This window comes from Thamnophis elegans, chromosome 5, assembly GCF_009769535.1.
Source record: "Thamnophis elegans isolate rThaEle1 chromosome 5, rThaEle1.pri, whole genome shotgun sequence".
Taxonomy (NCBI): Eukaryota; Metazoa; Chordata; class Lepidosauria; order Squamata; family Colubridae; genus Thamnophis; species Thamnophis elegans.
Window position 1 is genome coordinate 42112715 of NC_045545.1, and position 23522 is coordinate 42136236.

The window sequence follows — 23522 nt, forward strand, 5'->3', positions numbered from 1 at the left end:
ATCAGGCCTGGGGACCACAGGAGACTGGTGAATTATTGAGGTGACTCCCTTATTATTAACATCTTTTTGTCTTTTGAAGAAGCTTTTTTCCACAGCTTTTTAATGTTTTTATTGTTTTACTATTTATTTATTTAACTGCTTTTTTTAGCGTTGTTGTATGCCACCCAAAATCACTTGGTGACATAGACGGCTATATAAATTAAACAAAAATATAAGTGTTTTCCAACTATAAGAATGGATTTGGAATGGAACAATGTGCAGTAACAAGTACAGGCTAAACAGTTTTAAGGAGATTGGAAGAATGAACAGGAGGCTCTGGAATCCTGATAGAAATGGACAGTATTAATTTATATAGTAGAAAACAACCACTTGTGATCATTGTGGTTCATAGTGATCAAATGTAATAATTACAAACATTACCGATGGCTTTTTGCATCTTCTGCTGAAAACATTGGGTTCTCTTTTACACTGTTTTCTCAAAAATAAGACCTCCCCGGATAATAAGCCCAATCAGGCTTTTGAGCACAAGCACTAAAATAAGGTCTCCCTCGAAAATATTGCAACACAGCAGCAGCCGTGAGGTGACCACGCTCGCCACCTTCTGGACCTCAAAAATAATAAGACCTCTCTAAAAAATAAGGAGGTCATAAGAAAATAAGACCTTGTTTTATTTTCAGGGAAACATGGTATTGTTATTGATACTTTCTGCTTCATTGATGCTTTGTGAAATAGTTGCTTGGGAAGTGATAAACCTTATGCACTAAGATGATTGTTATTTTGGGGAGATCAGGTCCAATTTAACAGGTAGGATTCTCTGTCTCTGTCTGTCTGTCTGTCTCTCTCTCTCTGTCTCTCTCTTTCTTTCTGTCTCTGTCTCTCTCTTTCACTCTCTGTCTCTCTCTCTCTCTCTCATACACACACACACCGATTTCCCTTTCATTTAAGCAAGTAATTACCATATTTCTCAGACTATAAAACGCACCAGAGTATAAGATGCACCAAGATTTGGAAGAGGTAAATTTTAAAAAAATAGTTTTTTCCTTCCCTGGCCCCCGGGAGCACTCTGCAGTCCACCCAAACCCTCTGCATGCCCCATTTTTTGTGAAAAATGGGTATGCAGATAGTTTGAGAGGCCTGCAAAGCACTCCTGGTAGCCAGGGAGAGCAAAAATGTGATGGGGGGGGGGGGGGTTGGGAGGCAAAAAACGAGCCTGTTTTTGCAAAAATGTGTGCAGAAAGATGTGGCCTGTAGAGTGCTCCTGGGGGCTGGGAAGGGCAAAAAATAGCACTTTGAGGAGCACTCTGCAGGCCTCCCAAACCCTCTGCACGCCCCATTTTTTTGTGTGAAAAAGGGGCATGAGGAGAGTTTGAGAGGCCTGCAAAGCAGTCCTGGAGGCAGGGGAGGGCAAAAATGTAATGGGGGGCGGGGTGGGTTGGGAGTCCAAAAATGGGCCTGTTTTTCGCAAAAATGGGGTGTGCAGAGGGTGTGGGAGACCTGTAGAATGCTCCTTGGGGGTGGAGAGGGCAAAAAACAGCAGGCCTCCCAAACCCTCTGCGTGTCCATTTTTGCAAAAAATGAGATGCAGGACAGGTTTTGGGGAGGCCAAAAATGCTGTATTCAGTGTATAAGACGCACCCAGATTTTCATCTTCTTTTTGGAGGGGAAAAAGGTGCGTCTTATACTCCGAAAAACACAGTACCTGGCTCATGTACGTGTAGATAACTCCGCTTACATGTTGAGCTGTGCGCAGTTCAGTAGAAGAAAAACATTCAAGGTAGTTTAAAATACTTCCCCTTCTGCCAAACTCATGCAATATTTATCAAGGGGCCAGGAGTCTGATGCACTGACCTCTGCGGTGCTGCAGTTAAACAGCTCCTGCATGTCGAACCCCCCCCCCCTCACCTCACTTGCATTCTAATTGCTGCACTTGTCCTTTGGCTCTGGAGGTTTCTCACTGGCTAATGAAAGATTCTGCTGGACGGGATGTTCCTTCCTTTTTCCGCAGCAATAGCAAAGCTGTCTCTAGTTGTATGGATCCAAGTGCCAAAAATGTCTGCTGAGATTTCTAATGCCTGGGAGAGATTTTCAGCTTTGCTGACAGCAGCTGGTTGTATGCTGCTGAGAACATGGACAAAGGGTCAGCTGCTGTGTTACTGATATTGTGCAGATTTCTTACTTAGCTCTATTGCACTGTGTTACCAAGTTGTCTTTAAAGAACTGCTTGACCCCTCGCTGGATGGATATTTGTTCCACTTGACTTTCTGTTTTCTCCTATCTTCTTTTGGAGATTGAAATCAATATTCACTTTTGGGAGCCAGGCTGATCTTTAGTAGAAGTCTTGACTTCCAACATACTTGCGTTAGCTGGAAAGGGAATTGATAGATTTGGACAGGTAATAATGAAAGATACTTTAACTCTTCAGCTTAGTTTCCCAGAAATGAGCTCTGAAAGATGAAGATTGCTTTTTTAAATATCAGTGATACTAAAAAGTATAGTTGGTTGGTATATATAGAAGTTCCTGGTTCATTCTTTCTCATTTTCACTGAAATGCTCTACAGATAGATGAGAATTTTTTTTTGGCCTGTAATCTTGACAATTTCCTACTATTTAGAGTATATGGACATGTGATTTATTTATTAAAGACCATGTCTGCTCTATATATGGATGGCACTGTTCATTGTTGGAAATCTGAAATCCTTAATTTTTTGTGTTCCATTTGCTTAAAAGGTAAGTCTAGACTTACTATTATGAAGAAGGGTAACATCTCAAAGCTCTCTGTATTTTAATCAATTGGAATTATTAATAGCGAATGTAAGAAATGAACATAACATCTCCCTACATAGTTCTTATCCATTCTTTATGATTAGCAAAATAAGAATTTTTTTTAAAAAATTGTTGTTTTGAAAAACATCACACAATTCACTTTTTCGTGGCATTGACTATGTGTTCCCGAAGCACAGAATGGTTGATCATTTTAAGGAGAAAATATAGAGATAATTGATGTATTCTAAGAATTGGGAAATGTTTTCATTTGATCTTATTTCACATAAATTATATTATGCTTTTCTACTTAAAATAAATTCAAATATTATTAAATAGAATACCCCCTCCCCCCGTTAATGAGGGGCCCCCATGTCACTGAAGCAGACTCTGGATAATAAACAAGTAATAGCAATAATAGCAATAACAGTAGACTTATATACCGCTTCATAGGGCTTTCAGCCCTCTCTAAGCGGTTTACAGAGTCAGCATATTGCCCCCAACAACAATCCGGGTCCTCTTTATCAGTATCTGATAAAAATACAAGGCACAACACTTAAAAAAAAACTTACCGTATTTTTCAGAGTATAAGACGCACCAAGGTTTTGAAGAGGCAAATTTTTTAAAAAGTAGGTAGGTAGAGGGAGGGATATAGAGGGAGAGAGAGAGAAATACAGGAGGGAGGGTGGGAGGGAGGGAGAGAGAGTAGGTAGGTAGATAGAGGGATAGAGAGAGAAATACAGTAGGGAGGGAGGGAGAGAGAGAGAAAGAGTAGATAGGTAGGTACAGTAGGTAGATGTTTGCAGGTGTATTTATCCATGTGCTGGAGAAGGAAATCGCTGACAACCTGCAGCACCTAAGACTTGTTTCTGCTAGCAAAGCACTTGATTAATGTAATTCTTATCAATCACTCTAAATAAAGAGCTTTCCGAAAGGGGGAAAAAGTTTTTGTACTCTGCAAACCTCCCCAAAAGGGCCTAGTTTTTTTCAAATAAAAGCCATGAGTAGCCTGGGGGGGGGCTTGCAGAGTGCTCCTAGGGGGTGGGGGGCAAAAATGAGTGGAAAATGGTCCATTTTTTGCGAAAACGGGCCCATTTTTTGTCAAAAAAATTGCATACATAGCCTTATGGAGGTTTATAGAGTGCTGCTGCGAGCTGGGGAGGGAGAAACGGCCCATTTTTTGCTCATTTCTGCCCTCCCCAGCCCCCAGGAGCTCTTTGAAAGCCTCCATAAGGCTATGCACGGCCATTTTTGTGAAGGGGCGGGTCTTCGGGAGGAAAAAATGCTGTATTCGATGTATAAGATGCACCCAGATTTCAGCCTCTTTTTGAGGAAAAAAGATGTGTCTTATACTCTGAAAAATATGGTAATTTTGCAATCTACATTACAGTTTCCTGATGAATTCCTATCCAAATACTAATCAAACCTGAACCTCCAGAACTATTTTTGGAACAGTCAAGGTCACTTAGGGGCTCATCCACAGAAAGGCCGGTCATTAGTTGTGAGAGGTAGACGCATTTGTGGTTCTGCAGACCAGATAGAGCTCTTGCTTAGTTTAGGGAATTCTGACTGTCATTCGAAATTATGGACTACAATATTCCTGGATTACTTGTTGGGTAAGTTTGCTCCAGGCTAAATTGCAAAATCTACAAATGTTTGTGAGAAATAGAGTATTTATGTTTTGTGTCACATTGTTTTGTGCATGATGCTGACATATAACTTAGAGCAGGGGTGTCAAACGCACATTGTCATGGCAGTGTCATATAACGTAACACATCAGCACTTCCCCCCCTTTGCTAAACTGGACGTGGCCGTGGCCAGCATGTGACACATCTGGTCTGTGGGCTGGGAGTTTGACATCCCTGACTTAGAGCCTGGCTAAACTGCAACATGTTGAGGGTAGAGATTTGGGAGATCTCCTTGTGTTAGTGTGAAAGCTGACTACTGTTCTAATTTAAAAACTTCTCAGTAAGTATGTTGCTTCCTGTGGCAACCACTTGCACATGTATACCAAATCTTTCTCTCTGATTGATTGGATGCTACTAAGATGATTTCCCAAAGTGATTAAGTCTGCTGTGGAGATATGGAAACTAGCGTCAAGTAGTCCTGACAGAGGGACTTTTGATGACCCAGCAGAGCTGAGAAACTCATTTATCTATTTCAGATAATCACAAATATACCATACTATCAATATGCTGTTAAAACTTGCAGTAAAATTTGTAGACGTTGCAGGTCTTTTTACCTTATATCATGTAAGAAGAGAGATGTGTTGGTCTGTGAGAATGCCTCTGGATTCTACGTAGGAGTAACAGGTCAAACTGCACAAAGTAATTAATGGATCCAAGTTTGACATCAGGAATCAAGACAAAGCCGTATCATAGACACTCCAGTACAGATCTCAAAGTAGTCTTGGTAAAAAGAAATGTTACCAGCACAATTGTGTGAGAGATTTCTGAACTCACCTATATCAAAAGGTTTCAGGGTATTTCTGGAGGTCCCAGCAAACACAATGGATGTTTAACATATTGCAATTGTTAATTGATAAGATACTTGAATCTGTCTCACATGTAACCTATATCTGCATAAGCCACACCTTCTGTTTCCTCTGCTCCCACAGATCAATTTTGACATCTATTGCATTTGATAAAGATGCAGTAGATGTCACATAAAGTTAATTTGTGTTAGTCTGAAAAGGCGCTACCAGACTCCTCCTGATCTCTACATTATATCTATATATCTTAAATTTTTGAGTGTTAAGTGATGTGAAGTACACCTTTAGGGAAAAATAATAATAATGTGCTTACAAAAATTTATGCCATAATATATTTTGTAGTTTTAATTAGATTCAAGTTATCCAGATCCATAATTCAGCATTCAATTCATAAATTGCTGCTTGCTAAATGCATCTAGCATTGAATATTAATCTTGTATCTTTCCAAGTAAATAATTATCTTCTCCTAAAAGTATTTGTCTTTATTGTTGTTATCTTGTATCTCTATTATCAAAGCAAAGCATAGCTTTTTTCATTGGCTGTTTTGAACTAAAGATTCATTTTAGATTAGCAGCAACACTATGTGTATCTTGAGATGGTAAATTACACTTGAGGAACAGTAGTGTTTTATAGATACAACATATATTTCACAGTCATGTCTTAAATTTCCAAACAGATGAGTGCTATGTGGTAGCCTTGGAGGCATGCATGGCCACAATTTTGCTGTCTTGTTATAAAATGCAACATAAATGTTGTATGATGTTGAGATGCAGGAAGAGAGTGTGTCGTTCCACTTCCTCATTTTATGCAACAGTATCTTCAGATCATTGTGTGCAATTTAGAAGCTTTTCTGCAAGGCTTCCTTACCTATTAGATGATTGCAGGATGAGATATTAATATTTTAAACATAAAAATATTAAGCAGGATGTAATCTTTTTAAGACCATATCATGTGTGGAGGCAAGTAGCTCTCTTCCTCCTACTACCTGTGTAGAAGGACCTTTACCAAGACAAATGTTACAGTGCATTCTAAATATTTTTAGAACATGAGCATACTGAGTTCTATTAAAACCGAGACCAGATCTGTAAGATTGAATATTTTCTTCCAGTTTTAGAAAGAGGAAATTCTCTAAAAATGCCAGCTAGGTACCAAAAGATTAAGAATATAAAAAATAACACTATTTTTTGTAGGTTTCTGACATTCCAAACCTAACATTTATGATTAGCTGGGAGACTTGCACATTAATTTTTTCATACAGTAGGACCACCTGAGTGACTGAATTCAATTACAAGCTGCCTCCCTTTCTTATTGCCCCCCTTTTCCCTCCCCATGTTATTAATGTGGCACCTCCATAAAGAAATGGAGGGACCTGTTGAAATGTGAAACTCTTATTTCTTAGCATGACCCCCTAGATAATTAGGGTTAAATTGATATGCTATCACACTGGTGACACATTTTATCTGCCTGTGTTTATACAAGAGGATACAATGGTGGAGGAAGGACCAATTTGTGTCCTCCTTTAACTAACCAGACAGAGATAAAAGGTGTCACTAGGACGATAACATCCTCGGCCTTGCACTCTTTTATTGTTGCTCGATTTGTTCCAACCCCCCAAATCCTGTTCTTTCATTCTTTCAATACCCTCGGCCATATTTAGCACCATGCCATTGCATAATGATGCTCTGCTAAATGTGTGTGCGTTATCTGAAACGCTGGCTGACAGCCCTGCCCGATAACCAAATTCCTGGCCATCTATCACTCGCTGCCTCTTCTCAACTTAAGGAAAGTGATAACCAAAGCATGGCTATTTATCACTGCAAGCTGGGCTTTTCCAGATGGAAGAAAAAAGAGAAGGAAAACCATGTGACCTTGCCTCCAATTTACTTCAGCTTCCTTCTCTATCGTTTCAGAATGGCAAAACTGTTATGTACTGCCAAGAACACCTCTTTGACGTATAATTTTGTGCAAAAATATTTTTTTAATCTGCAGAAAAATATACTTCTGCTGCTGCTGCTGCTGCTGCTGCTACTACTACTACTACTACTAATAATAATAATAATAATGATGATGATGATGATAATTTCAGCTGCTGTAAAAAAATCGCACAGACTGATTATAAATTGCGGCACAATTCAGTAGCACAAATGATCCATTGGAATTTGTGCAAAAATTATAATATTAAAACAGCAACAAACTGGTGGGAACATCAGCCTGAAAAAGTCACCGAAAATCAGATGGTCAAGATCTTGTGGGATTTCTGTATACAAACGGACAAAATACTGGCGCATAATACACTAGACATCACACTGGTTGAGAAAAATAAGGTCACAATCATAGACATCGCAATACCAGGTGATAGCAGGGTCGCCGAGAAGGAACATGAAAAAATCGCAAAATACCAGGATTTAAAATTGAAATTCAACGACTATGGCACAAACCAGCAGTGGTAATTCCAGTGGTAATTGGCACACTGGGTGCTATTCCAAAAACACTGGAATTACATTTAAAACAGTTAAAAATTGACAAAATCACCATCAGTCAAATGCAAAAAGCTGCACTGCTTGGATCTGCACGCATATTACGAAAATATGTTACAACATCCTAGGCCCTGGGTGGGGCCCGACTAGTAACCAATGCCAAATCTGGCGAAACAACTGGCCGCTGTGATACAATTGTATAATGATGATGATGATTAAGGAAGTAAATAAAGGAGGCCCTTTGAAGACAACTAAGTTAAAAGCTGAATATAAGAAAGAAACAATTGAGAAGCGAGCTGAAAATTGGAAAAGCGAAGCTATGCATGGCCAACAATTGAAAAGTATTGAAGGCAAAGCTGACCAAAAGCTAACTTGGAACTGGTTAAAATCAGGAGTACTGAAAAAAGAAACAGAAGGCTTTATTTTGGCAGCTCAAGAACAAGCCTTAGCCACAAACTGCATGAAGGCAAAATTCAACATGTTACCACCAATAGCAAATGTCGCCTCTGTAATGAGAAAGATGAGACAGTCAACCACTTGATCAGTGGGTGCAGAAAAATTTCACAAACTGACTACCTAGAACGCCATGACCGCGTTGCTAAGATTATTCACTGGAAATTGTGCCAAAAGTTTGGATTTGAATACAGCGAAAACCACTGGGACCATTAGGTTGAGAAGGTTTTAGAAAATGAGAAAGGCAAGATCTTGTGGGACTTCAGAATCCAGACTGACAGGCACTTGGCCGACAACACACCTGACATGACAATAATTGAAAAGAAAAATATGGTTCACTGACATTGCAATACCTGGTGATGCACAAATTGAAGATAAACAGCAAGAAAAAAATCACAAAATACCAGGACTTGCAAATTGAGGTTGAGCGACTGTGGAAAAAGAAATCATGTGTTGTCCCAGTTGTAATTGGAGCCCTTGGAGCAATACCTAAAGGGCTACCTCACTATTTGAAAATTCCAAATTTACCTGACTTGAACATTCTGACTTTACAAAAACCACCCTACTTGGAACAACTTATATCCTCCGACGTTACCTTAACAGTTCCTAAGTCCTTGATTAGGACTCGAGCTGTTGAGCTACCAATCAGCCCCAAAGGCTGTGAATCTCACCAAAGATAAGCCAAATAATAATAATAACAACAACAACAACAACAACAACAACAACTGGACACAAGCTGATTTGGACCTTTTGGACCGAAAAACCAGGAAACTAATGACAATGCACTACAGTTTACATCCACGTGGTGATACTGATAGACTGTACCTGCCCCGAAAATCAGGTGGCAGAGGATTATTACAAGTGAAGCAAATAGTTGAAGAAAAAAAACATGCACTAGCTGATTATTTAAAAGAAAGTCAAGAACATCTATTAATCGAAGTAAAGAACAAAAATCTACTGAAGGCCCAACAGACGAAACAAGAATACAGAAAAGATGTGATAAAATCAAGAATGGAGAGTTGGCAGAACAAAGCACTGCATGGCCAATTTCTGGAAAAAATAAAAGATAAAGTGGACAGTGAACAAACTTGGTTATGGTTAACAACAGGTACATTAAAGAAAGAAACAGAGTCACTAATCCTGGCTGTGCAAGAACAAGCTATCCGCACAAATGCCATTAAGGCCAAAATCGAAAAATCCTCTGATGATGCCAAATGCAGACTTTACAAAGAAGCGGTTGAAACTGTTGATCACATACTCAGCTGCTGTAAAAAAATCGCGCAGACTGATTATAAATTGCGGCACAATTCAGTAGCACAAATGATCCATTGGAATTTGTGCAAAAATTATAATATTAAAACAGCAACAAACTGGTGGGAACATCAGCCTGAAAAAGTCACCGAAAATCAGATGGTCAAGATCTTGTGGGATTTCCGTATACAAACGGACAAAATACTGGCACATAATACATCAGACATCACACTGGTTGAGAAAAATAAGGTTACAATCATAGACATCGCAATACCAGGTGATAGCAGGGTTGCCGAGAAGGAACATGAAAAAATCGCAAAATACCAGGACTTAAAAATCAAAATTCAATGGCACAAACCAGCAGTGGTAATTCCAGTGGTAATTGGCACACTGGGTACTATTCCAAAAGCACTGGAATTACATTTGAAACAGTTAAAAATTGACAAAATCACCATCAGTCAAATGCAAAAAGCCGCACTGCTTGGATCTGCACGCATATTACGAAAATACGTTACGACGTCCTAGGCCCCTGGGTGGGGCCCAACTAGTAACCAATGCCAAATCCGGCGAAACAATTGGCCGCTGTGATACAATTGTATAATAATAACAACAACAACAACAACAATAATAATAATAAATGTGCAACAATGGCAACCAAAGCAGGCAAGGTTGAGAATGAAGAAATGATAAAGGCAGTAAAACCAGAAGAAGGCTACAAATACTTGGGGATTTTAGAGGCCTCTGACAATGCACAATAAAGTCAAGGAATTAACTTCAGCCAAGTACATTCAACGAATTTGCAAGATATTAAAGTCCAAATTGAATGGAGGAAACATCATAAAAGCCATAAATACCTGGGCTATACCTGTGATTCATACTCTGCAGGAATAATGGACTGGACCCAGATGGAGTTGGACAATTTGGACAGAAAAACAAGGAAGCTTATGACAATGAATCATGCTTGCATCCTAAAAGTGATGTTGACTGATTATATCTACCAAGAGCAGAGGGTGGTCGAGGACTCTACAAGTAAAACAGACTGTGGAAGAAGAAAAACACAGCTTGAATGATTACATCAGAAAGTGAAGAACAATGATTAAGGAGTAAATAAAGGAGGCCTTTTAAAGACAAATGTCAGCCTCTGCTTCACTGCTGCTTTTCGGCTGCCATTGAAACGGGGAGGGTGGGCATGGTATTTGGGAGGGGAATCATTCTGTACTGGAGGACTGTTTATTAGGGAGTTATTCTCACCATCTCTTGCGCATGTGGAAGGAAGGGAGTTTCCCGCAAAGCCAACTGTCTAGCATTCCATCCTGATGATGATTTTCGAAGATGTCTCCCACCTGACAGTTGGGTGAAATATGATTGGACTATGGACTGGGGTACCAAGGGGAGGGGAAAGAATTTTGTATTGATATCTATTGGTTTCGCACCTTTTTATTCAGATTCAGCTTTGTTTTGCTTCTAATCGTTTGTAGCCAGTAAACAGCAAATGTCACCTCTGTAATGAGAAAGACGACAGTTGACCACTTGATCAGTGGGTGCAGCAAAATTTCACAAACTGACTACCTACAATGCCTGACCGCGTTGCTAAGATCATTCACTGGAAATTGTGCCAAAAGTTTGGATTTGAGTACAGCAAAAACCACTGGGAACATCAGGTTCAAAAGGTTTAGAGAATGAGAAAGTCAAGATCTTGTGGGACTTCAGAATTCAGACTAACAGGCACTTGGACCACAACACACCTGACATAACAATAATTGAAAAGAAAAAAGGATGATTCATTGACATAGCAATACCTGGTGATGCACAATTGAAGATAAATAGCAAGAAAAAATCACAAGTACTGGGACTTGCAAATTGAAGTTGAGCGAAAAAAGAAATTGTTTGTTGTCCTGATTGTAATTGGAGCCCTTGGAGCAATACCCAAAGGGTTTACTCACTATTTGGAAATTTAAATTATCAGACTTGAACATTCGGATTCTACAAAAAACCACCCTACTTGGAACAGTTTATATCTTCCGACGTTACCTTAACAGTGCCTAGGTCCTTGGTTAGGACTCGAGCTGTTGAGCTATAAGGTGGACATCATAATATAATATAATAATATAATATATAATATAATAATATAATATAATATAATTAATATAATATTGTAATTAGTGTATATCTGTCTATCTATGTGTCAAAAACAACTTAATGCCTTTAAAGTTAGAGATGGATTATATTGAATGTCTCCTTAATTGTTATCAGAAATAGTATGCACGCAACCCCATACATGCATATTCAGATTGCACTACACTTAGTGTAGTGTAGAAACATAATTGGTAATTGGCAAAATGCAAATATGTTTCTGTTTTCTGAAAAATATAAACTTTAGTTGAGTGCCTTGAAATCATCCCTTATATACTAGGAAACAGTGCAATGGTTTGCACTGTGTAAGAGTATACTAATTTTTATATAAGGAACATGTGACAAAATAGACATAATAGAATAATAATATAATAATAATAATAAATAATAATATATAATAATAATAATAATAAATAATTAGGTTAGGAAAATTTTGAAATCTAAATTGAATGGTGGAAATACAATCAAGGCCATAAATACCTGGGCAATACCAGTTATAAGATACACAGCTGGTATAGTTAACTGGACACAAGCTGATTTGGACCTTTTGGACTGAAAAACCAGGAAACTAATGACAATGCACTACAGTTTAGCATCCACGTGGTGATACTGATAGACTATATCTGCCCCGAAAATCAGGTGGCAGAGGATTATTACAAGTGAAGCAAACAGTTGAAGAAGAAAAACATGCACTGGCTGATTATTTAAAAGAAAGTCAAGAACATCTATTAATCGAAGTAAAGAACAAAAATCTACTGAAGGCCCAACAGACGAACAAGAATACAGAAAAGATGTGATAAAATCAAGAATGGAGAGTTGGCAGAACAAAGCACTGCATGGCCATTTCTGGAAAAAATAAAGATAAAGTGGACAGTGAACAAACTTGGTTATGGTTAACAACAGGTACATTAAGAAAGAAACAGAGTCACTAATCCTGGCTGCGCAAGAACAAGCTATCCGCACAAATGCCATTAAAGCCAAAATTGAAAAAATCCTCTGATGATGCCAATGCAGACTTTGCAAAGAAGCTGATGAAACTGTTTGATCACATACTCAGCTGCTGTAAAAAAATCGTGCAGACTGATTATAAATTGCGGCACAATTCAGTAGCACAAATGATCCATTGGAATTTGTGCAAAAATTATAATATTAAAACAGCAACAAACTGGTGGGAACATCAGCCTGAAAAGTCACCGAAATCAATGGTCAAGATCTTGTGGGATTTCCGTATACAAACCGACAAAATACTGGCGCATAATACACCAGACATCACACTGGTTGAGAAAAATAAGGTCACAATCATAGACATCGCAATACCAGGTGATAGCAGGGTCGCCGAGAAGGAACATGAAAAAATCGCAAGATGCCAGGACTTAAAAATCGAAATTCAACGACTATGGCACAAACCAGCAGTGATAATTCCAGTGGTAATTGGCACACTGGGTGCTATTCCAAAGCACTGGAATTACATTTAAAACAGTTAAAAATTGACAAAATCACCATCAGTCAAATGCAAAAAGCCGCACTGCTTGGATCTGCACGGCATATTACGAAAATACGTTATGACGTCCTAGGCCCCTGGGTCGGGCCCAACTAGTAACCATGCCAAATCCGGCGAAACAACTGGCCGCTGTGATACAATTGTATAATAATAAAAAATAAATAAATAAGAAAATAATAAGAAATCAGTGGCACAGGTTGTGTCAATGGCATAGATATTTTGTCTCCATAGTGAGATATGAATGGGAAATGCTAATGGGTCCAACAATATAATGTCATTATACAGTACTAGCGTTTCCCAGAAACTGGTACAATATTTCTCTGATTATGTAAGTACTAAATGTCTTTGGAGATTCAGGTCCAGGCCATGGTTGTCCCAAAGGTGCTTTTAAAGAGGCAGCTGGATTTTCTGGTTTTTCTTTGAAGATATTTCACTTCTCAGAGCTGAAGAAGCTTCTTGGATGAGAAGCAAAACATCTTTAAAGAAAAATCAGAAAGTCCAGTTGCTCTTGAAAAAGCACCTTTGGGACATATATAAGTAGTATCTAATAAGCTGTCTGTAGTATTATTCTCCATGGATTTGCTTAACTGTCTCTTAAAGTCATCTATGTTGGTGGCCATCTACACATTTTGTCTCAGAAAATAAGAAGTTTGACTCAGTGTATGGAAACTGTGTTCCTTTTCATTTCTCAGCCTTAAGCTTTATTCAATAAGTGAGGTGATGATTAAATTGGTAGGCCAATTATTTTCTTTTGTTTTTCTGGGTGGAGGTTTTAGTTCTGTTAAGGTTACAGGTGGGCTTATAATGTGGATTTGAAGTGTTTCCTGATTCAAATAACAGAAAATATTATCACTACTTTTTGACACTTTTGATCAGGAAAAGCCCAAGGACTTTATACATGGACTGGAGGTGTGCATGTTCCTCATCTCTGTATTAAGGAAAGAAACATATCCACTTATGTCACTCAGAAACACATAATTCTTAATTCAGTGAAACTAAATGTTAAAAAGGTAAGGTTACCCTTGCACATATGTGCTAGACATTCCCAACTCTAGGGGGCGATGCTCATTTCCGTTTCAAAGCCAAAGAGCCAGCGCTGTCTGAAGACATCTCCGTAGTTATGTGGGTGGCATAGCTAAATGCCAAAGGTGTACGGATGCTGTTATCTTCTTCCCAAAGGTGGCTCCTATTTTGCTACTTGCATTTTACATGCTTTCAAACTGCTAGATTGGCAGAAGCTTTGCAACTTTGCAACTTTAATAAGATTTGTATGCCGCCCCACTCCCTAGGGACTCTGGGACAAGCTGGGACAAGTAACAGAAGCCTCTCTCCGTTATGAGGTGCTAGGGATTCAAATTGACAATCTTTCTGATAGACAAGCTCAGCGTCTTAGCCACTGAGCCACCACACACTTCTTCAAGTAACTAAATGTTAGTACTTGCTTAACTGTAGAGCGGAGGTAATGGACATTAACAGGAAAATTACTGTTTTATTTTGCTTATGCTAACCAGGCCATTTGATGTCTTTTCCCAACCTGATATCCTCCAGATATGCTGAAACCAATCCTGCTTCATTGCAGTCTTTTGGTAGTTGTCTGTGGATGATTTGAATTGTACATCAACACAGTTTAAGGCTGTATATAAGATACGTAAAGGAAGGATATATTACCTTTTTGGGTAAGTACTGTCTCTTCACTGACTCTGCCTTGTCCAATCTGTTCTTCCTCCTTTTTTTCTGGAAAAAAAAATCAGTTTAAGGAGCACAGTTTACATCAAAGTGCCGGGTGCAAAGAGCATGCTTGATTTGCATATCCAATTGCTTGGATTGAAGTAATTACCATGTGTAAATGAATCTATTAATCACTTATTTAATTAATTTTTGGTCTTTCCTATGGCCACCTAATTCATACCCAATCAAGCATTCAAAGCATATCTAAAAATCTTTAGCAAAGCATTAATAAGCAATACGACCTGTTAACTACCCATATCAATCAAGTTGATTGAGTATAAATGAATTTACATTCTAAACTAATGGCCGCAATGTCCATTCTTTTCCTCCACCAGCAGCGGAAATCTGTATATGTGAATGTGTGTTATGGGTTATGTAGCAGGTATATTGACCTGGATCCCAAAGTTCAGTTCTTGTCCCCTTTTGTTTGCTTTTAAGACAGAAATAGGAGAACTGTGTTTCATATTGTAGAATGCTAAATGTTTGTGCCTTGCCTACATATGCTTGTTCTGGCAAACTCTTTTCTGATGATCTTAATTCTAAGAGGTGTTAAGTCTGAGGAGGGTATTTAAACTTTAAAGAAACAAAGGATAATTCAAGATGAATCTTTTCCTCAGCCCCCCAGCATTACTGGGTTGAATGGCTTCTCCTTCGCCCTCAAAAACCTGCTACTTAGCATTGTGGCTTTGTGTATTTACCTCCATTAACTTTAAATACTCTGTTCAGACTAATGCAAAATATTTGAGTGATAGCTGTGGGAAAAGTCATTTTACAACTCATTTTATTGAGTACACTATTAGTCAATAAAGAGATTGTGTGACACAAGAAAGTATCTGTTGCAAGCCATAAAACAAATATAGAGAGTTGTCATAATATCTGTGGGGCTGTGTATCATTGTAAATGATGAATTCTGGCACATGAAATGACACATATATGTTACATATATTACTCTTTAAAGACAAATAAGAAAACAAATATATTTTGTAAGTACTCCCAAAATACTTGTAATTGTTTTCAATTTGTTTATCTTTTAGTTCCTAAAAATTGAGACAAATATGAGGATTTATTTGGAGTTGCCACTGCTGGTAAATGATCCACTAGTTTATAACCATGTTAATATATATTGGGGCTAACACAAAGAAGATTTTTGAGGGGAGGGGGAGAAATCTATGATCTGTTGGTTCCATCTGATTTAACCCAGTTTTTTCCTTTTATGGTTTTTCTAAAATATTATTTATATTTCTGTAATTTGCATTATAACTACATTTTAATTATTTTGTATTTTTGAACGGCAGTTGTATTGTTTTCCAATGAAGGAGTGGGTTGGGGGAGAAATTGTGCCATAAAGAGGATTGATCATCACAGAAATATTTCTGTGCACCTAAATTCTGTGCAACTATTTACCAAATAGTTTTCTTTTTTTCCCCATTGTTCTATTCTACCTTTTATAGAACAATTAATGTTAATTTTAAATACAATAGTAAGTTCACAACAAATATCTGAAGGACTAGAGAGATTGCCCACCCATAATGGTAGCCAATTTGTGAATAGGCAAACACCTCGAGGCAACCGTATTCTTTGCTTAATAATAATTTGTTTTCAGAACGTCAGATGTGCCTAGCTTTCAGAAAAGGTTGGGGACGTCTCAACTAGAGAGACACGTACTCCTAAGAAGACTGAGGTTTTAGCTAAAATACAGATGGTACATTCCATTATCCTCTCCTTTCTCCTTGGTACTTTGATTGTTCTTCTTGAAACCACCTGCTCTTTTTCTTACAGGTTACCTGGACAATGCCAGTACTTAGGGCTTCCAGTTGCTGATTACTTCAAACAGTGGATTAATCTCAAAAAGGTACTTTCATTGCTGATATGTCTTTTGCCCTCCCCCATCTCAGTCTTGTTGTCTCTTCATTTCCATCAGTTCCCCTTCCTTCTATAGTATTCTCCTTCTTTTCCTTCAAGGAGGTATTTAATAAGCGCTGCTGTTTGCATTGAAATGAGGAGTTATTTTCTCAGAACCTGGGTGAAGCAAAGTTCCTATTGTATTTCTCCTAATAGAGTCTACTGTACTTGATAGAATATGGTCTGCAGCTGGAAAATCTCATTGTGGGCATTCCTGAAATAGCATCTCTATGCATAATAACTTAGCATTTCTCTAGGATAGGCTGGGTCATTGGGGCATATCTAAATCTTTCTTCCTTAGAATTTCTGACTCTCCCCTCCCTCCTCTCTGCCCCAAATATTAGCTAGCTATTTTGGTCTTTAAAATGCTGAAGACTTTTTGTTTTAGTCACTTCAACAAAACTACCACTGAACCTCTTTTCTTTTGTAGTTACATGTAGTTATAGCTGTTGAGGCAGGGATGCCTCCTGCCAACCCATTTCTTGGTTCACACTTTATTGTTAGGTTACTCAAATATCTTACTGAAGGGAAATAATAATAAAGATGTACAATATACAATATACTGGAATACTAGAATTAGTAGGAACTTGTTGTTTTCCTGTAAAACATATATTATGCTTTCATATACCTTTAGATTTGTATTTCTTGTAAATAGCATTATGTATCTAGCAATATACCTTTGGATTTATAACACAAATATGCTACATCAGACTTCCTGCAACAGAACAACTGGTGTTTGTTAAACGTATATTCCTTGCCATTTGAACTCCTTATCAATCTTCTGCAATCTATGGATACAGAATGTATCACAGAATGGAATGGAACTGTAAAAAAACCATGCCTTTCCTCTGTGAGAATTCCCTTCCTTGCAACAGAGGGCTAAGTAGCCAATTGTAAACACAAAGAAGATGATCAGGAAGAGATAACTCTAATGATGCTAATTAAGAGGCTCTATCCTGTTCAGGGAATACACAAATCCAAGATGCCAGAATTGGAAGTTTGATTGATAGTTATTGGAGATTTAACTGATGGTTTTATAAGGTTTCTAAACAATATATAAGGGGTTACATCTTCTCTGAAATTTGTAGCTCTTTCTTCATATCCTCTTGTGTGTGTTTGAAATGGCTAACCTACAATCATAGAATAAAAACTGATTCTTTCTCAAGCCTCCGTTTAAGTTCCTTTTTTGCTTTTATGAGCTTAAACATATTATTGGACCTAACAATACATTTTTCTAAAACGTTTCTCACAAGTCTATATAGATTAATATGTAGCTCCACCCTGACTGAACCCAACTCTTTATATTATGTACTTCAGGAGTAGAAATTGACAGTGGAATAAAAAAAACTGTGTAGCAACATAGAATTGCAGCTCTTAACATTATTCTCCTAGGCGCTGCTTGGAGAGTCCAAGCATGGGTTAACTTCAGCTTGCTGCCCATGGACTGAGTTTAAAGTTTGTGTAGGCCACACCTCCTGGTCCTTTTAGAGGCCAGTTTAAAAAACTCAGTTGCCCTAAACGGACGCAGTTGGGGAGTTCCAGTCCTTGAGCAACAGGTTGGAGTCTCCAAACAGTCTAGTATAGTGTAGCCTTTGTTATTTTTGTTGTTAGTCTGATAGTTTAGGTTCCCTTGCAGTTTGAAATTTTTTTCCCTCAGCTTGAGGCTACTCGGAGCAAAGCTGCCTTCCGCAATCATCACGGTTGAGGCACACCGCGGGGGGCTCGTTCAGCCGCTGCTGATTAGCCTGGGGGCAGGTAGGTAGCCTAGGAGTGCCCCAAACACTGTTGGAGGGCTTAATTCTTGTTCTGGAGACTCCTAAGAGCTCTCCAGATTGCCGACAGTCCCCAGTGTCATTCTGAGCCGCATAGTGGCCATTTTGGACCTTTTGAATTTAGCACAAATTTCTTCTGGCTGTTTGCATCACCGCTGCCTGCCTCCAAGAGCAGATCGCCGCTGGGAGGGGTGTTAACTCTGCAGACCTTGCTTCAGGCTTCCAGACAGGTCTCCCCCTCCCCAAGAAGAACATTCTGAGTGGCTGCAGAGTGTTTGGCTATCTGTCTTGGCCATACCCTGCTTTAATTTGGGTGCTGATCTGCAGGCGCTCTGGACATTTCCGCTAGATGCCATTTGTTTCTGCTTGAGCCCTTATATCACTCCAGGGCAGAGACATAACCATCTTGGACTCATTTGACTGGTTGCAATTTACATTGCACAACAGTCCTGCAGAGGCGAAGAAATTATTCTGCCCTGATCCTCTAGCAATGGCATCCACCAGCACAGCCGAGGATATTGAACAAGCAGGTCTTTCCACCAGTAAGCATAGCAGGCCCGGGCCTGCTGGGAAGAGTGAGGGTGCTAGGCATCCACCAAAGGGAAAACAGCCCAAACCTAAGAAGGTGTCTAAGGCCGCTGAAAAGATAGCAGAGAGACGCAGAGGGCCCTGGAGAAACAATTCCAAAAAGCCCAAAGGCTTGCCAGGCCTCCTTTTCTGCCTGCGGAGGCTTCCGCTGGGTGTTCATCAAGACATTTCACCATCCCTGGTGGAGGAAGGGGCTCTTGATCTATCGCCCAACCCATCCAGGGTGTACCCTAGATCCCTCAGCCCGTCCCTGGTTGAAGATTCAGTGCATTACGCCTGTCCCTCATTGAGGAGGAGGACTTTCCGTCCCCTAATCTTCGAACCAGGGGCCGTCGCCCAGCTGAGGACCAGGGCCATAATCTTTCCAATGAATGAAGGAGGTCATCACAAGCGTGAGATCTCAGGGTATTGCTAAGGGTATGAAGCAGCTGGGTCACTGTCTGCCTCGCCAGGGCTGATCTAGATCTAGGGCACACGTTCCAAGAAACCAGGCAGGCAGGCAGGTCCTCATCTTCTGTCTCTTCTGCTGTTAGCAAGGAGTCTAAAGTGGAGGAGGGTAGACAGGAGGCCCCAGATTTATCGGGAGGATGAAATCCAGTCCCTGACAAGCTTGCTTTCTCAGAGTTATTCAAATCCTCGATGTTAAAGGCTATCCTCACCAAGGCCAGAGCATCCACCCAGATGGGCACCCCAGAGCAAAGCAATAAGGAGGCCACTGGATCTCAGGATCCAAGTGCCAGCCTTTTCAAAGAAACCACCCCACCCCAGGAATTGGTACCAGCCCCTCAGCTTTTCCTTGATGTTATCTAGCATCAGTGGGCACAGCTTGGGTCAATGGCAAATCCCAGTGGGGTGGATAAAAAGCTCTACTCTATGCAGAGCAATATTGAGGATCTTTTAAAGCTTCAGCTAGTAGATGATCCCATAGTCGCTCTAACCTCCCAATTCTGTGCTTCCAGCTGATCTGCTGGAGGGCCTTAAAATGGAAGATAAGAAGGCGGAGAAGACCTGTCACAAAACCCACCAGGCTACTGCGTGGGCCATGAGAGCTATCTCCTCCTCTTCCTTTTTCAATAGAGCATCCCTCTTCTGCCTGCGTAAATTGCATCCAAACTGCCAGCTGGCAACATTAGGTTGCAACAGGATGTCAACAAAATTATTGCAGCAGTCAAATACTCGGCAGATGCTTCAGTCAATGCCACCAAATTTTCTTCAAGAGCTCTAGCTTCCAACGTGACCTCGCGCCATCTGCTTTGGCTCCGCCACTGGCAGGTGGACATGAAGTCGAAGTGGAAGCTTCCTTCCAGCTCCCTTCAAAGGGGAAAGCTTTTGGGGGAGGCCTTGGATTCAGTCTTAATAGAATCCAAGGATAAATGCAAGCTCTTACCATCTGTTACCAGGAAGTCGGATTGCAAGGGCCACTCTTATTTTCATAGGCAGCCCTTTCAGAATGCAGATCCTCCAGCCAACTCTGTGGAATTTAACCGGTCTTATCCCAGATGCAGGATCACTCTCCATGATAGGGCATTGTTTCGGGTCAAGGGCAGACAACAGCAGGCCCTTTCGAGGGGGTTTTCCAACTGCCCCTTTCATAGAAATAAGTGACCATCATCAGTCCCTTCCCATAGGCTGGCGTCTCCAACTATACGCTGCCCAGTGGGAGGCGGCGACGACGGACGCATGGGTCCTGAACACCGTTCGTCACGGCCTCACCTAGACTTCCTCTCTATTCCTCCGCAGACATTTTTCCAGTGCCCAATCCCGAAATCCGACCACAAAAGTCAACTGATGCGGTCAGAGATCTGACATTTACTGGACATAGCGGCCATTGAGCAGGTTCCTGTGGGCCAAGAGCAAAGGAGATTCTACTTCATCCTCTTCCTGGTCCCAAAGTCCTCGGGAGGGTGGAGAGCTATACAGCACCTCAAGAAACTTAACATCCATCTTGCATACAAGCGCTTCAAAATGCAGTGACTTCAGACCATATTGGGTAGCATCAGGAAAGACGACTTCTTGATGTCAATTGACCTGAAGGAGGCGTACTTGCATGTTCCCATTCACCCAGCGCATCGCAAGTTCCTGAGGTTCTAGTTTGCAGACAAACATTATCAGTACAAAGATCTACTCTTCTGCCTGTCAACGGGACTTTTACCAAGCTTCTCGCCGCAGTCGCAGCGGATTTGTACTCTCATCCAGTGAGGCTCCAGTGCTACCTGGACAACATCCTGATATAGGCGTTGTCCATGACGCAAGCACATCGAGACCTCAACACCACCATTTGCACGCTCCAAAGGCACAGATTCTCTGTCAGCCTGGAGAAAATCCACTTGTCGCCAACCTCCAGAATCCAACACCTGAGCAGGGTGATCAACTCCACAAAGTCTTTCTCACGCAGGAGTGGGTGAACAGCATTACATCCCTTGTACGACGGGTCCGTGCATCCAAGTTGGCTTCCATCGTGACTCTATCCCAATTGTTGGGGAAAGTGATCTCGTGCATTGCAGTAGTTCCCTGGGCACGATTGTATGCACAGGAACTTCAGTGGTTCCTTCTTCCAATTCAAAGGTGCAAAGCCAGCAATTGCCAGCAATTCCCAGAGGGTGGTACGAGTGCCCCCAAGGGTGCTTCGATCGCTCAGGTGGTGGCAGTTGGCAGCATTGAGGAAGGGGGTCCTTCTTCAAGGATCCAGAGTGTCTCATCATAACAACAGATGGCAATTTATATGGTGTGGGCCCCCATCTGCAAATGCACATGACACAGGGCAGGTGGTAGCGAGCGGAGGTCTCTCACAACATAAACTGGCTGGAGCTCAGAGCCGCCAGACTAGCCCTGCGTCATTTCCACAAGCACATTGAAGGGCTCCACGTCTTAATACTAATAGACAACATCGCCACCAAAGCCCACATAACCACCAGGGCAGGACTCGATCGAAGGTCCTCATGTTAGAGGCAGAGGCTCTAGGGTGATGGGCGGAGTGGTCACCTCGAGTCATTGAAAGCAGACCACATCTCGGGGGAGGACAGCATGATCGCGGACTGGTTAAGCAGAACTACCATCAGCAACTTGGAATGGTGACTTCACCCATCTCTGTTATGCCAGCTATCTGAGAGATTTGGCCTTCTGATTATCGACCTCTTTGCCAGTCCGGAAAACATGCACATCCCCAGTTCTGCTCGTGGTTCCAGTGCCCTGGTGCAGAAGGAACAGATGCTCTTCCGCTGCTGCTGGCCTCCCGGCCTCTTTTATTGCTTTCTGCCTCTCCCTCTGATACCTCAGGTGATCAGAAAAATCCTGACAGAGGGAGCAGAAGTTCTATTGGTCACACCCTTGCTGGCCAAGAAGGTTCTGGTATACCGATCTTGTCAGGTCTTTCGGTGACCAAACATTGGCGCATACATCAGGAGCAGATTTCCCTCAGCCAAGGGGCCATCCCTCATCCGGATCCTCAATGGCTCCAGTTGGCTGTTTGGCACTTGAGGGGGACCTCCTGAGGCAGGACAAATTTTCTGATGAGGTCATCCATACCATCCAGGCGTCCAGGCGACCTTCCATGGTCCGAATCTGTGACGCTGCATGGACTATCTTTACATCTTGGTGCCATTCTCACCACATCGACGCCACCATGATGACAATCCACAAATTCTGGATTTTCTCCAGGAGGGGTTGGACAAGGGTCTCTCACACCCAACACTCTTTGGTGACAGATGGCTGCCTTAGCCACAAACTTGTCCAGAGACACTTCTCAACCTTTTAGCAGGCATCCCAGTGTTTCGCAGCTTCTGAAGGGGGCTACCATCTCGGTCCTCCGCCTATACACCGATACCCAACTTGGGATTTATTGATTGGCTCCATTCGAACCGATCCATTCCATTAGTCCTCCGGCATTTATCCTTTAAGACTGCCTTTCTTATCACTATCACTTCGGCTTGCAGAATTTCGGAGCTGGCAGCTTTTTCGGTCAGGGAGGACCTTTGTATTGTACATCCAGGTAAATCTTACTGCGCATGCCCAAGATGGTGTCCTGTCGTGTTTGAGGAGAGCTTTGGGGAGATGATTGTCCTTCTCGGGGCTTGCAGGGGGTACCCTATCCCATCATTGGTTCCAGGTCCATCTATGAGAACTTCCTGGGACCTTGGGGATACCCTTGAGCTGCGATTTCCTGTCTTGTAGGTGGAATGTTGTGAGTGAAACAGGGCGGTTGGCGGTGAAAGGAGAATGGAGAGTGTTGGCAGCTGCCGGTGTGGGTGTGGTTAATGGCAGCAGCGGGATGCTCGGCCTGGGGTCTCTGCAGCTGGCGTGGGTGTGGTCAGCACCGGCGACGGGATGCCCAGCCTGAGGTCTCTGCAGTTGCCGCTCCCCACACCGTGGTGTTATCTCGGTTGCTCCCCCCCTCCACCCCCTTTCCAACTTACTTATGGACGTGATAGACTGGATCAGCAGGGAGTGGCTGAGGCAGCTGGCATGGT

At 41.2% G+C, this 23522-nt stretch overlaps 1 protein-coding gene and 1 long non-coding RNA gene across 5 annotated transcripts in view; one reads left to right on the forward strand and one right to left on the reverse strand.

Annotated features, from left to right (window-relative positions):
- The window catches only part of ERI3 (ERI1 exoribonuclease family member 3), a 313271-nt gene that overhangs the window by 116585 nt on the left and 173164 nt on the right, over positions 1-23522 (forward strand). For 3 of the 4 annotated variants that reach the window (XM_032218808.1, XM_032218807.1, XM_032218806.1), the window contains one exon: positions 16574-16646. In XM_032218808.1, coding sequence (XP_032074699.1) covers positions 16574-16646 — 73 coding nt within the window. Of the gene's footprint in view, positions 1-16573; positions 16647-23522 lie in introns of those variants that run through there. The other variant, XR_004255515.1, reaches the window with a different exon arrangement.
- On the reverse strand, positions 5660-15335 carry LOC116509593. Its single transcript, XR_004255516.1, has 3 exons — positions 15086-15335; positions 14735-14800; positions 5660-6118 (listed from the first exon to the last, which is right to left on the reverse strand). It is a non-coding gene; the product is annotated as an uncharacterized LOC116509593 (long non-coding RNA).